Source organism: Oncorhynchus mykiss, chromosome 30, assembly GCF_057628025.1.
Source record: "Oncorhynchus mykiss isolate SJ-2025 chromosome 30, ASM5762802v1, whole genome shotgun sequence".
NCBI lineage: Eukaryota > Metazoa > Chordata > Actinopteri > Salmoniformes > Salmonidae > Oncorhynchus > Oncorhynchus mykiss.
The window spans coordinates 24,425,052-24,440,821 of record NC_143051.1 but is presented as its reverse complement, the minus strand read 5'-3'; the positions used below and the strand labels follow the sequence as shown (position 1 = coordinate 24,440,821).

The 15,770-nt window shown below is 41.3% G+C and overlaps 1 protein-coding gene and 3 long non-coding RNA genes across 5 annotated transcripts in view; 1 reads left to right on the top strand and 3 right to left on the bottom strand.

The window, feature by feature from the left end:
* Window positions 1-12,923, bottom strand: part of LOC149970239 (uncharacterized) — a 33,358-nt gene extending 20,435 nt beyond the window's left edge. For both annotated transcript variants that reach the window (XR_016493571.1, XR_016493572.1), the window contains exons 1-2: window positions 12,785-12,923; window positions 12,355-12,416 (exon numbers count right to left, since the gene is read on the bottom strand). This is a non-coding gene — a long non-coding RNA (uncharacterized LOC149970239). The remainder of the gene's footprint in view (window positions 1-12,354; window positions 12,417-12,784) is intronic.
* LOC110488154 (retinoic acid receptor alpha-A) overlaps window positions 1-15,770 on the top strand; it is a 146,551-nt gene that overhangs the window by 15,276 nt on the left and 115,505 nt on the right. The window contains exon 2 of the mRNA XM_036971308.2: window positions 7,866-8,014. Within this exon, the coding sequence (XP_036827203.1) occupies window positions 7,866-8,014 (149 nt within the window). The remainder of the gene's footprint in view (window positions 1-7,865; window positions 8,015-15,770) is intronic.
* On the bottom strand, window positions 2,723-4,148 carry LOC149970241 (uncharacterized). Its single transcript, XR_016493573.1, has 2 exons — window positions 3,587-4,148; window positions 2,723-3,492 (listed from the first exon to the last, which is right to left on the bottom strand). It is a non-coding gene; the product is annotated as an uncharacterized LOC149970241 (long non-coding RNA).
* On the bottom strand, window positions 5,119-6,452 carry LOC149970240 (uncharacterized). Its single transcript, XR_016493570.1, has 4 exons — window positions 5,705-6,452; window positions 5,441-5,617; window positions 5,289-5,350; window positions 5,119-5,206 (listed from the first exon to the last, which is right to left on the bottom strand). It is a non-coding gene; the product is annotated as an uncharacterized LOC149970240 (long non-coding RNA).

The window sequence follows — 15,770 nt, the reverse complement described above, 5'->3', positions numbered from 1 at the left end:
TTTGTGTGGATGGCTGAGCTCATGCGGCTGTCCCTCACACCCTCCCTCGCCCTTGATTTAGCTAGCTAGCATAATTAGCAGTCAGTTGGTTGAGATGGTTTGTTCTCAGAGGTGTGCAGTTTTAGCTTGTTTGTATAGCTAAATAAAGAAATCTAAAAAGCTAGATTTTAGCCAAAGTATAAACAACTGTTTCACAACTCCACTAGTTACTTTTGATAACCAAATGTATTTAGCTAGCGATCTGCAATTCTGTGCATCACATGATAGGCTACACTAGTTAGCTAGCACAACTAGCTAGCTTATATCATTACCCAAAGCCAACGGTACCGTGATAGCCTGGCAGCACTGCAAATAAATGCAATGCCAATTTGTGGTAAAGCCAAATAAACCATTAAAACTACTACCAAAGATTGATATATAACTAACCCATGGTACTGCAATTTCTCCAAAATAATCTGTTTTTGGTGTCATTTGTCACTTTAGCCTGTAATGTGGAACTAAAGACTCGACTGTGTTGCAAGTGTGTCTTCCAAGTTTGTCACCAGAATATTACCAAGGAGAACGCAAGTCCTTGATGTCATTTATGGCCATATATTTAATTAGTGGGTTGATAAAAGAAATTGACAGTGAAATATTTGAGTGAACAGATTTTATTTCAGGGTATGAGAGGAAAAGACAGGCTATCCAAAAGAAAACTATCATCCTCCCCCTGGCAGATATTAGACCATGTAAAACCTGCATAAACAGGTCATGTCTCAGCAATCTACTGTCTTATAGCAAGTGTTTGACACTTTAAAAATACAATTTAATGAATTGATATAACCCCACCCCACACCAAATTGAGATGCTGACCAACAAAAATAAAGTGGTACATTTCTGTATACTTTCAACCATTAGGGTTGTTTTTGTTGCACTGCTTTGCTCTATCTTGGCCAGGTCGCAGTTGTAAATGAGAACTTGGTTCTCAACTGGCCTACCTGGTTAAATAAAAGTGAAATAAAAATATTAAATAAAAAAAATTTAAAGGAGAAAACTAAAACCCTGAAGACATTTCTGCAATGAAATACAAACGTTTCTTATGTAGCCCTTTACACTCGTACCCAGCAACTTTTGCAAATGTTTTGTTGTCTGAGGGAAGGAAATTCTGTAAATTTAAGAAGATTGTATTTTGAAAGATGAGACGTTGAGTATTATAATAAATACCTCTTTGATGTCATACAAGCAAGAAAAACACCTGGGAGTCCAAATGTACACGTTTCTATATCAGAAAACTCATGTCATACACAGTGTCAACGTTTTTGATCACTATGTTGATGTACAAACAAGATGACATGGCGTCATACCCTGGGTTATTCTGAACAGAATTAGCCTATGTTTGTCTATTGTGAAGAATGCACTCATAATGATTCCTTTCTATGCGCACCAAATTATGATCCGTTTCCCTGAATTGTATTGCGAAAGCCTAACACTAATATCGTATTTAAAACTTCGCAAGTCATGTTGGCAATAGAACAAGCCTTGAAATGATGACCACCTGACCCAGATTGCAATTTCTAATGAACCATTTCTAGGTTGCGTAATTGTGTTATGGTGAGGATGCAGAGTTGTGTTCCAAACAAAACTACATGTGTGCTTGCTCTAGTTCCTCAATGGCACAGCTAGGAAAGCGCAAAGAAAGAAGCTTATAGTTGAAGACTAAAAAAACACCTTATAGATGAAGTGCATAGAAATTACTTAGGAACCGTGAACACTTTGTAGAGGTGTGGCCACTTGGAGACACCAGTTAGACTTCTCACTCAAACCCTTGTCATTACTTTGTATTATGTTGCACCTACCCCATATTTTCCAGGAATATTCTTATTACACGCACACACACACACACACACGCACACACGCACACACGCACACACACACACACACACACACACACACACACAGCTAGCTGACCTGACTTCAATAAAAACAAACATCTTTCTGTCCTCATAAATTATACCAGGGGCCTGTTGCACAAAACTAGGATAAGGGATTAAGCCAGGATATCTTGGTGATCCTGGCTCAATTGATCCGTAATCCGGTTGCACTAAAGATGGATAGGGGGCAGGAGGATATGTTATGGTATAAATTACCATGGAGATTTATTCTGTGGAGCTAGCCTGCTCCAGACCAGGCTAAATTCCAGGATCTATTTAATCTCATCCCTAATGTCAGTCAGCAGTCACCACAAATGGAAACCAATAGTTATTTCACTGCTCACTATACATTGTTATCACATATAACTAGACCCACTGTTATTTAAACGTTTGTGATCATTAATTTCAATGATTTTGGATAAAAAATGATTTTTAGATGATGTTGCTATCATTAGATAATTTACAGTTTCCCATAGACTATAAGGCTATATATAAAATGCTAGAATATTAGGGCCACAGAGGGGAAAAAAACACAAGTCATAATATTGTAACCAGTTGTTTTAAAGGAGGACAGTTGTTAAAATGACAGATGTGGGGCATTTCGTGAAATTGTACTTCAGTATGGTTTCATAAACAAAGACATGCTGATGTGCCAGAATATTAAGTATCACATTGTCATAAGTATCAAAACTGTAAAAACAATATGTAGCTTTTCTGCAGAAAGAACCAGCCTCATAAATTTATGACTTTATCCTTTTTCTTCAGTGTGGGCCTAGTACTCTGTCATATAAACAAATACACATTCCATATGAATATAAAAACACAATGTGTAACATTATGTTCCTTTATTGAATAAGGACAAAACAAAGCAGGTAAACCATCAGCTCCTTTCAAAACTGAAGTCACAGTGACTCTACAAGATGGAAAGCACAGAATCTAAGCATATTATACAAAATGATACATATACAGACCTTTGAATGTGTATAACACACCCTGCATGTCTGCACACTAAAATAAATGCAGGACAAATCCATACACATCAACTGAACAGACAAATGAATGGATGCAGTAGCCTCCCTGCAGCCTTGTATTACACACAGTATACCGCACAAACATCATAAGAGGCCAAATTCGTCAAAAAACGAACCCAAAAAAACCCAAATTCCTCTGCCACCGCAGGACATATTTAACCAAAATTGAAAGCACACATACTAACTAAAATAATTCAACACATATTGGTCCCTCAGCAGCCGACCACTGTCGTCATCAGGGAAGATTGCCGGATTGTCCCAGTCCATGGCTGGTGGCACTCTGGGGGCCCTCTCCTTCCTCAGGCAGGCCACATTGTGGAGGACAGCACAAGCCACAGTAATATCACATGCCCTAACAGGGCTGACCCTTAATTTGTGAAGGCAGTGAAAGCGTGCCTTCAGGAGGCCAAAGGTCATTTCAACTCTGGCCCTGGTCCTGGCATGGGCATGGTTGTAGGCCTGCTGTGCTTCCTGGGGGTCTGTGAAAGGTGTCAGGAGAAAAGGCTGGCAGCCATACCCCCTGTCTCCCAGCAACACACCAGAGAATTCACCTGTCAACACAAAATCTCATCATTACTACCTCATAAACACAGTGATATTCTTGACACAGCCATGATGGTTATAAATAGGGGTTGTGTGGCTTACCTTGTGATAGGCACTGATAGATTTCAGAGGCCCGAAAGATTCTGGAGTCATGGACTGAGCCAGGCCATTTTGCCACAACATTGCTGATCACACAGTCAGCATTGCAGACCATCTGAAATCATAAGATGAGGAATATTACACCAATCAATGCACATCACTGGCAATGCAGAGTGTTCGTCAATGGACAATATCAAAAAGTTATGTTCACCTGAACATTAATGCTGTGAAAGGATTTCCTATTCACAAAATCGGCCTCATGGGCACCTGAGGGGGCTTTTATCCTTATGTGTGTGCAGTCCACTGCACCAATGACATTGGGGAAACCTGTCACACAAAGTAATGAGTATCCTACTATGTGTTAACAGTTGTCCTGTAATTTGTAGATCCTCTTACCTGCAATCCTATAGAACTCCTCTTTGATGTCACAGAGTCTTCTGTGGCCAGGGAAGGAGATGAAGACATCTGCTAATGCTTTGATAGCCAGACACACACTCCTTATTGTGTGGCAAATTGTGGCCTTGTTCAGCTGTTCTGCATCCCCCACTGAGTACAGGAAGGCTCCACTAGCAAAAAAGCGCAAGGCCACACAAACCATTTGCTCCACACTCAGTGCATGGCTCCGTGCAGTGCGGTGCTTAATCCTGGGACCCAGTAGTCTGCATAGATACCTGATGCCATCTGCAGAAAACCTGTATCTTTCATATAGATGGTCATCAGGGAAGGCCAGTGGGTCCAACCGGTCCCTGAAGACCCTTTCTCACCTGAAGGCTCTCCTCAGCACAAGTGCTTCTTCATCCACCACATCTCGCACGAATGGGCATGCCATTGTCAGAGCAGAAAGGAACACACAATTTTGGGCCTTCATATAGGCTAGTGGCCACACCTGGTGCTGGGGGGGGTGGGCAAAAGAGGGCGATGCCTTATAACGATGACTTGGTTGTACTGATTGCTGGGAAAATAAAAAAAACCTTAGAAAGATGCCACCGTCCTGTGTGCTCACAATAAGAGCTCATATGTCATGGCTCACTTGACTTTACGAGAATATACCTAATTTTTATTTTGAGCTGTGTCATCTTCTTGGAGCTGGGGGAGGAAAGAAAAATAATGATTAATACATTTGTGTTACAGTTAGCATACAGTGTACATTGAAGGCATATCTCACCTCCCTCTCAAGTTTTTTTATTTCAAGGTCCAGTTTCCTAATTGTCCTCTTTTTTATTTCGAACTCCAGTGCAAGATTTTCCATCTTTTTCTTCTTGTACTGAATGTCTATGTCTGCCAGTTCTATTTGGCACCGGAGGTGGTTGCCATACAACTTTCTGATAGCTTGTGAGCTCTGTGAACACAATACAATTAGCGCAGCTGGAATTTGGCAGGATGTGGTGTCCTTTTATTAATACGCACTATGTTGCCAGGCTGGTTTTCCCACTGTATAGCATCTGGGTCCTGTAAAATAAATTTGATTTTTTGATTTTGATGAGGACTCCTCACCATTGTAGAGTAAATAGTACTTTCACAGTCTTAACATGATACCTCATGCCTTCTGGAATCCAGAGAGATGGTCTCCTCCTCATCATCGTCTCCATCATGTGCTGTTGCTGCTGCACTGGGGCCTTCACCCTATCACATTTAATCGGATTCATATTGAAGCTAGTAGACAAGACATGCCAGGCCTACAGTATGCCTTTGATGGAGTACTCACTGGATCAGCATCGTCTGGTGCTTGTGCTGGTGGCTCTAACAGGAACACAGTGCTGCCAGACACTGCAAGGCAATAGGTAAACCAAAGTCAGACAGTCCAAATTGATTCAATATGAATGTGGTTGTATCCCATGTAGAGATGGAAGGACATACCTTGAATGAAGCGGGTGGCATCTTGGGAGGAACCTATGCTCGTCTCTTTCCCCCCAGGGATCCCCTCTAAGACGGGCCTGCCTTTATTTAGCTCCAAGGCCATGTCCTCTGCTGGGGTAAGGTCAGCCTTTGGTGACCCACCACCCGTGCCTTGTCTGTGGGTATTCTTTTTCACTGCTAAAACAGTACAGACAATGTGTGAGCAGGCACCTTCTGGGTACAATATATGCTTGTGCTTTGTTAAATATTAGTCAGGGACCATACCATTCTGCAGAATGTTCTTGTATTTGATTTTGACCTGCTGCCATGTCCGTTTTGGCCCGTTCATGTTTAATCTACACACACACACACACACACACACACTTAATGGAGTCACACTGCAAAAAATTACTTGGTATTTTTGTCTTGTTTTCAGTAAAAATATCAAAAATTTTATCATAGCTTTATACAGTGTGATGGAGTTACTTTACACAATTTCACTCATATCTGCAGTGCATTTCAATAAAAAAAATTAACCGTTTCATAATTACAGTACAACTGCATTTTTGGAGATGTGAATTAAATATTTGAATTGTAATTGTGATGTTTCAGCGGAGCGGTGAGTGTGTAATTGTGCACTACTTACGCATTCAGGCGGTCTGCAATACTTTGCCACGCTTTTTCTCTTTGCTTTATCACTGTGGCGGTGTTGCCTTTCTTCTTAATTATATCTTTTACCTCCTCGTATGCCTCCATGAGGATTTGTGCTTCCGACGGGGAAAAGTACGCGGCTCTAGTTGCCATGGTAAATCAGTTAATCTGTGATCTGTGGCGGGGTCTATTTGAGTGAGCCGTGAGCGCGCACCTATCCAGGATTGGTTTCACCTGGCTTAATGAATCCGTGTCTGCTCATCCTGGCTTGGTCTTTGTGCAACCAATTAAGCCTGGACGCACATGTTTTGGCTTCATTGAGCTCAGCTGAGTCATTTATCCCGGATGTCTTAATTCTACTTTTGTGCAACAGGCCCCAGGTTCTAGGAAGAGGGTGTTTGGACTTCAGAAAGAAAACATTAATGCAAGTGAACTGCTTGTTGTTCATTTATTTAGACTCAACTGATTGAATTAATATTTGGACCAACAAGCACTAAACAAGCACAAAAACATTCATCAGAGATGTGTGCGTAGTACGATATTGATTACTATCAGCAACACACTATATACAGATGATAGCAAAGTGACCCACTCCAACTGACTAGCCAGTTGCACTAGTTTCTGTTTGCTTTGGGATTTGATTGACAAATAACAAGTCTGATTGATTCACCAGAGGGGAAGCAGAGGTCACTCTGCATCATGCAGTAGCACTAATATTCACCGTCATGACAGTTCTACACTCACACTGTCCTTTATATATCCCATAGAGATTGGTAATATAACAGGTAAGCAAACATGGACAAGGACACAGAAACACCCACACACAATGGGTCAATGTGACCCATTTTTGACCCATCTACTGTAAGTGTCAAATTGACCCAGAACACCTTTTGTACATAATAAGTTGAATTCCACGTGGGGCCAAGGGCCAGAAACAGATTGAGGGGTTGCTCGCTAATATATGTATTATTGAGTTTAAGCTGAGGAAGTATGGAAGAATAGAATCTAATCAGTCAACCAACATACCAACCAACACTGCTCTGATCTGCTCAACTCTCCATGCAGATAGATCTATAGACGGTCAGGCCCTTGAGCAAGCTACATATATTCCTGAGTAGGGTAGCAAAATTCTGTCAACTTTCAATCAACTCCTTGGTTTTCTCAAAATACCAGTTGGAGGATTCCACCCAGGATTTCTGGAAAACCAGGGAATTTATTAAAAGTTGAAAGGCTATAACATGAAGTAATCATGGGCAATTTCCACTTTAATAGCATTTATTTTTTCAAACTTTATGTTTAAACTCAGTCAAGCCACAGGTGGACTTTTCAAAACCCATTACAAAGAAACCCATTGGCTCAAAAGTTTGCTTTTGTTCACTCTGAGTGACCGTTGTATCAGTCAGACCACTAGGGTTGTTCTGAGAACTCATTCCACTAGGGTTGTTCTGAGAACTCATTCCAGGGTTCTGGAGGTTCTATATGAACTCATTAAATGTCACAATCTTTGTGTTTCTGTTCCAGTAACATCAAAATAGAAATAAAGTGGCCACTCGGAACCACTGTAGGATGAGTATGTGGACACAGTAATTGCATGCCAACAATTTGCTACTGTGTGCCCGTATTTCAGTTCATTCAGTACCTTTAGTTCACTCACTCAGGAAATGGGTTTTGAATGCACTACCATTACCATCCGGTTCCATACTAAAACATGAACCCTCTTATTCTTTCCACAAAACATTTTTTCCATCTGGGACTAATAAAGAACGAATAATCTTCTTCTGTTGTGTCTCTGCAGCCATCGAGACCCAGAGCACCAGTTCTGAGGAGCTGGTCCCAAGTCCCCCGTCCCCCCTGGCCCCGCCCCGCGTCTACAAGCCCTGCTTCGTGTGCCAGGACAAGTCCTCGGGGTACCACTATGGTGTCAGCGCCTGCGAGGGCTGCAAGGTAAGTCAACGTTCCGTACCGACATATACACCCCAACCAGCAACATACACACCATAACCTTCAATATACACACCAACACCATCAACATATACACTCCATCCAGCAACATACACACCAAAACCATCAATATACACACCAAAACCATCAACATATACACCCCAACCAGCAACATACACACCAAAACCATCAACATAAACACCAAAACTATCAACATACACGCCAAAACTATCAACATACACACCAAAACAATCAACATATACTTCCCAACCATCAATATACACACCAAAACCATCAATATACACACCAATACCATCAACATACACACCGAAACCATCAACATACACACCAAAACTATCAACATACACACCGAAACCATCAACATACAAACCAAAACCATCAATATACACACCAAAACAATCAACAAATATACCCCAAGCAGCAACATACACACCAAAACCATCAATATACACACCAAAACCATCAATATACACACCAATACCATCAACATACACACCGAAACCATCAACATACACACCAAAACTATCAACATACACACCAAAACCATCAACATACACACCAAAACCATCAATATACACACCGAAACCATCAACATACACACCTAAACCATCAGCATACACACCAAAACCATCAGCATACACACCAAAACCATCAGTATACTCACCGAAAGCATCAGTATACACACCGAAACCATCAGTATACACACCAAAACCATCAACATACACACCACAACCATCAACATACACACTACAAACATCAACATACACACCAAAAGCATCAACATACACACCACAATCAGCAACATACTAACCACAATCAATCAATCAAACATGTATTTATAAAGCCCTTTTTACATCAGCTGATATCTCAAAGTGCTGTACAGAAACCCAGCCTAAAACCCCAAACAGCAAACAATGCAGGTGTAGAAGCACGGTGGCTAGGAAAAACTCCAAAACCATCAATATACACACCAAAACCATCAACATATACACCCCAACCAGCAACATACACACCAAAACCATCAACATAAACACCAAAACTATCAACATACACGCCAAAACTATCAACATACACACCAAAACAATCAACATATACTTCCCAACCATCAATATACACACCAAAACCATCAATATACACACCAATACCATCAACATACACACCGAAACCATCAACATACACACCAAAACTATCAACATACACACCGAAACCATCAACATACAAACCAAAACCATCAATATACACACCAAAACAATCAACAAATATACCCCAAGCAGCAACATACACACCAAAACCATCAATATACACACCAAAACCATCAATATACACACCAATACCATCAACATACACACCGAAACCATCAACATACACACCAAAACTATCAACATACACACCAAAACCATCAACATACACACCAAAACCATCAATATACACACCGAAACCATCAACATACACACCTAAACCATCAGCATACACACCAAAACCATCAGCATACACACCAAAACCATCAGTATACTCACCGAAAGCATCAGTATACACACCGAAACCATCAGTATACACACCAAAACCATCAACATACACACCACAACCATCAACATACACACTACAAACATCAACATACACACCAAAAGCATCAACATACACACCACAATCAGCAACATACTAACCACAATCAATCAATCAAACATGTATTTATAAAGCCCTTTTTACATCAGCTGATATCTCAAAGTGCTGTACAGAAACCCAGCCTAAAACCCCAAACAGCAAACAATGCAGGTGTAGAAGCACGGTGGCTAGGAAAAACTCCCTAGAAAGCCAGGAACCTAGGAAGAAACCATCAACATACACACCACAACCAGCAGACCTCTAGGACCAGATGTTTTCCTCACAACTTGACCTAACCAGAAATGAAAACTTTGTCCTGGTCAGGTCACTTGGTGAGGAAAAACCTCTGCTTGATGTTGCCCACAGTCTATCAATGCAGCTGTACCTGACTGTGCATACTGCATACATACAGAGCGCTCAAACAGTATATCAACGTAAATCAAAGTTTATTTGTCACCTGTGCCGAATACAACAGACCTTACAGTGAAATGCTTACTTACAGGCTCTAACCAATAGTGCAAAAAAGGTATTAGGTGAACAATATGTAAGTAAAGAAATAAAAACAACAATAAAAGACAGTGAAAAACAGTAGCGAGGTACATACAGACACCGGTTAGTCAGGCTGATTGAAGTAGTATGTACAGTGCCTTGCGAAAGTATTCGGCCCCCTTGAACTTTGCGACCTTTTGCCACATTTCAGGCTTCAAACATAAAGATATAAAACTGTATTTTTTTGTGAAGAATCAACAACAAGTGGGACACAATCATGAAGTGGAACGACATTTATTGGATATTTCAAACTTTTTTAACAAATCAAAAACTGAAAAATTGGGCGTGCAAAATTATTCAGCCCCCTTAAGTTAATACTTTGTAGCGCCACCTTTTGCTGCGATTACAGCTGTAAGTTGCTTGGGGTTTGTCTCTATCAGTTTTGCACATCGAGAGACTGAATTTTTTTCACATTCCTCCTTGCAAAACAGCTTGAGCTCAGTGAGGTTGGATGGAGAGCATTTGTGAACAGCAGTTTTCAGTTCTTTCCACAGATTCTCGATTGGATTCAGGTCTGGACTTTGACTTGGCCATTCTAACACCTGGATATGTTTATTTTTGAACCATTCCATTGTAGATTTTGCTTTATGTTTTGGATCATTGTCTTGTTGGAAGACAAATCTCCGTCCCAGTCTCAGGTCTTTTGCAGACTCCATCAGGTTCTCTTCCAGAATGGTCCTGTATTTGGCTCCATCCATCTTCCCATCAATTTTAACCATCTTCCCTGTCCCTGCTGAAGAAAAGCAGGCCCAAACCATGATGCTGCCACCACGTTTGACAGTGGGGATGGTGTGTTCAGCTGTGTTGCTTTTACGCCAAACATAACGTTTTGCATTGTTGCCAAAAAGTTCAATTTTGGTTTCATCTGACCAGAGCACCTTCTTCCACATGTTTGGTGTGTCTCCCAGGTGGCTTGTGGCAAACTTTAAACAACACTTTTTATGGATATCTTTAAGAAATGGCTTTCTTCTTGCCACTCTTCCATAAAGGCCAGATTTGTGCAATATACGACTGATTGTTGTCCTATGGACAGAGTCTCCCACCTCAGCTGTAGATCTCTGCAGTTCATCCAGAGTGATCATGGGCCTCTTGGCTGCATCTGTGATCAGTCTTCTCCTTGTATGAGCTGAAAGTTTAGAGGGACGGCCAGGTCTTGGTAGATTTGCAGTGGTCTGATACTCCTTCCATTTCAATATTATCGCTTGCACAGTGCTCCTTGGGATGTTTAAAGCTTGGGAAATCTTTTTGTATCCAAATCCGGCTTTAAACTTCTTCACAACAGTATCTCGGACCTGCCTGGTGTGTTCCTTGTTCTTCATGATGCTCTCTGCGCTTTTAACGGACCTCTGAGACTATCACAGTGCAGGTGCATTTATACGGAGACTTGATTACACACAGGTGGATTGTATTTATCATCATTAGTCATTTAGGTCAGCATTGGATCATTCAGAGATCCTCACTAAACTTCTGGAGAGAGTTTGCTGCACTGAAAGTAAAGGGGCTGAATCATTTTGCACGCCCAATTTTTCAGTTTTTGATTTGTTAAAAAAGTTTGAAATATCGAATAAATGTCGTTCCACTTCATGATTGTGTCCCACTTGTTGTTGATTCTTCACAAAAAAATACAGTTTTATATCTTTATGTTTGAAGCCTTAAATGTGGCAAAAGGTCGCAAAGTTCAAGGGGGCCGAATACTTTCGCAAGGCACTGTACATGTAGATATGGTTAAAGTGACTATGCATATATGATGAACAGAGAGTAGCAGCAGCGTAAAAGAGGGGTTGGCGGGGGGTGGGTGGCGGGACAAAATGCAGATAGCCCGGTTAGCCAATGTGCGGAAGCACTGGTTGGTCGGACCAATTGAGGTAGTTAACCTTTCTGATCTCCCCATCCCGGATCCGGGATCGTGAATACAGACTCAAGCTCATTACCATAACGCAACGTTAACTATTCATGAAAATCGCAAATGAAATGAAATAAATATGCTAGCTCTCAAGCTTAGCCTTTTGTTAACAACACTGTCATCTCAGATTTTCAAAATATGCTTCTCAACCATTGCAAAACAAGCATTTGTGTAACAGTATTGATGGCTAACGTAGCATTTAGCATTAGCATTCAGCTGGCAACATTTACACAAAAAAACAGAAAAGCATTCAAATAAAATCATTTACCTTTGAAGAACTTCAGATGTTTTCAATGAGGAGACTCTCAGATAGCAAATGTTCAGTTTTTCCTGAAAGATTATTTGTTTAGGACAAATCGCTCCGTTTTCTGCGTCACGTTTAGCTATGAAAAAACCCCTGTATCCAGGATTGTGTAAATCTATCAGCAAGCTCATTAGCATAACACAACGTTAACTATTTATGAAAATCGCAAATGAAATGAAATAAATATGCCATCTCTCAAGCTTAGCCTTTTGTAAACAACACTGTCATCTCAGATTTTCAAAATATGCTTCTCAACCATAGGAAAACAATAATTTGTGTAAAAGTAGCTAGCTAGCGTTAGCATTTCGCGTTAGCATTTAGCGTTAGCATTAGCGTTAGCATCCAGCATGCAACATTAACAAAAACATAAAAGCCTTCAAATAAAATCATTTACCTTTGAAGAACTTCTGATGTTTTCAATGAGGATACTCTCAGTTAGATAGCAGATGCTCAGTTTTTCCAAAAAGATTCCTTGTGTATTAGAAATAGCTCCGTTTTATACATCACATTTGGCTACCAAAAAAAATCTGAAAATTCAGTCCTCAAAACGCGAACTTTTTTCCAAATTAACTCCATAATATCGACTGAAAACATGGCAAACGTTGTTTAGAATCAATCATCAAGGTGTTTTTCACATATCTCTTCATTGATACATCGTTCTTGGACACATGCTTTCTCCCCTGAATCAAATGGTAAAGTAGAAGCAGCTGGCAATTGCGCACCGAATTCGACGCAGGACACCAGGCGGACACTTGGAAAATGTAGTCTCTTATGGTCAATCTTCCAATGATATGCCTACAAATACGTCACAATGCTGCTAAGACCTTGGGCGAACGACAGAAAGTGTAGGCTCATTCGTTGCGCAATCACAGCCATATAAGGTGAGAATGGAAAACAGAGCTTCAGAAATTCTGCTAATTCCTGGGTGATGCATCATCTTGGTTTCGCCTGTAGAATGAGTTCTGGGGCACTTACAGACAAAATCTTTGCAGATTCTGAAACTTCAGAGTGTTTTCTTTCCAAAACTGTCAAGAATATGCATAGTCGAGCATCTTTTCGTGACAAAATATCGCGCTTAAAACGGGAACGTTTTTTATCCAAAAATGAAATAGCGCCCCTAGAGCTCTAACTGGTTTTAAAGGATGTACCTGTGTGCATACGGAACATACAACCCTTTGGTTGACACTCCAGTCCAGTGTGTGCCTGGAGGCTGAATAGGCATCTTCATTCTATCTCTCCTGCTGTAATCAAAAGGCTGGAATTTCTGGAATTTAGGCCTGGGGGGAGGAGAGGGAGGGTGGTGATCAACTCTCTCACTGGGGTCAGGGTCAAACACAGGTCTCTCTGGCCCTCCTATCCAGCCATGAATCTAACGCTATTTACATTGAACATTTTTGTAATTTAGCAGACGCTCTTATCCAGAGCGACTTACAGTACTGCGTGCATACATTTTTATTCGTACTGGTCCCCCGTGGGAATCGAACACACAACCCTGGTGTTGCAAGTGCAATGCTCTACCAACTAAGCCCAGCTTAGGTCTGGTGTGACCCCGTACCTCCAGCCCTACGACCTGATAATACCACCTAGAGTCAGACATATGTCAAATATATACAGTACCATGGAGGTATAGATGCATTGAGATTAGAACATAGCTACAGAAATATGGGGAAACAAATGCATGCAATCACACACACCAAACTTAAATATTTAGTGGGGTCAAGCACATTCCTTCTACTCCTGCACCCTGACTAGACTACAGATGGTATCATCTCTGAAATAAAAGGACAGATGGGGGTTTAACTTGTAAGCAGAATGAAACAGCCAGCTAGCTCTCTACGGAAATGGCCTAACGTAGTGGGGTGATTTAATTCCATAAACCTCTCTCTCTCTTTCTCTGTCTCTGTCTTTCTCTCTCTGTCTCTGTCTCTGTCTCTCTCTCTCTCTGTCTCTCTGTGTCTGAGTGGCCAATAGCAGGATGTAAAAATAGAAGAATTCATGGTATAATAGCTGTGACATCTTGACTCGGGGGGATTATGCCAGAGATTGAGGCTTTTTCCTTGTTGTATTCCTGTCTCCATGGCGAGGGCATTGTTGTCATGGGGTGTGAGGACCGAGTCCCTCCATTGGACAGAGTCAATTGAGCATGCTCTCTCTCTCCGCAGCTGTAGGGTTTTAGCTGCTAAAGTTATCTCTCACTCTCCCTCTCTCTCTCTCTCTCTCTCTCTCTCTCTCTCTCTCTCTCTCTCTCTATCCCTGTCTCTATATCTATATCTATATCTCTCCCCCTCTCTATATATATATGTCCCTCTTCCTCTCCCTCTCTCTCCCTCATATTAAAGGGTCCTCTACTGCCCCATGAATGATCGAATTACACCGGCAAACACACACACAGCTTGTGCTATGTGTGTATATGTACATGTCACTCATTTAATAACAAGCTCAGTCAAAGCTTGAGATAGAGATGGAGTACAAAGACGAAAGCTTTTTTTGGATTCCTACATAGAAATATTGTCATGTTACACACACACACACACACACACACACACACACACACATGCATGCACGCTCATACAATCAAACACGCACGCACACACGACAGACACACACACACACACAAACACACACACATTCACTTGCACGCCAATACATTCACATTACAGTCAAGCTGCCCAAATGTCCATTTATAATGACTTCAGTTCAACCCAGTTCAGCTCCTGTCGGAGCACTGACTTCTTGATCTGTCTAACTTGATTTAAAGAGGTCCAGTCTTACATCAGACAGAGCCTTACCTACCAACACTGCTGCTTTTTTGGCCAGGGCTCACTTAAAAAAAGAGTTGTCAATCTCAATGTGTCTACTCTGGTTTTATAAAGGATACATACAAAGTAAAGACATGCCTGTTGAATTCCCCTTAGACACACCCACTTCTCACGCTGTGTGTGGTTCATTAGAGGACTACGCTGACTACATACTGTATACATGTAATGAGAGAGATGAGAGAGAGACACGCCAGAAGAGAAGACACAGACTACGGCAGATGTGATCATGCCAGAACACACTCAACTCATTTACATCATCTGACTCCAGCAACGCTCGCCTTTGTTTGATATCTTGAAGAGAGCGGATTTGATTTAGTAAAATGGCGAGCAGACATGTGGGCTCCCATAAGTACATGCATATGCAGTGGTAGCGTTGCGCTAGGGGGGCTATGCTACTTCTTATGGGTATTCAGTGAAAGTCAAGACAACTCAAACCAAAGGCCGCCTCCTCTGCTGTTCAGATGAGACAGTTGTGTCCTACACCTTTGTGACATCATCCCTCTTGGGGTTCTGAAACTGTCCCCACAGAGAGCAACTCAACACAGCTCACAGCAATGCAAC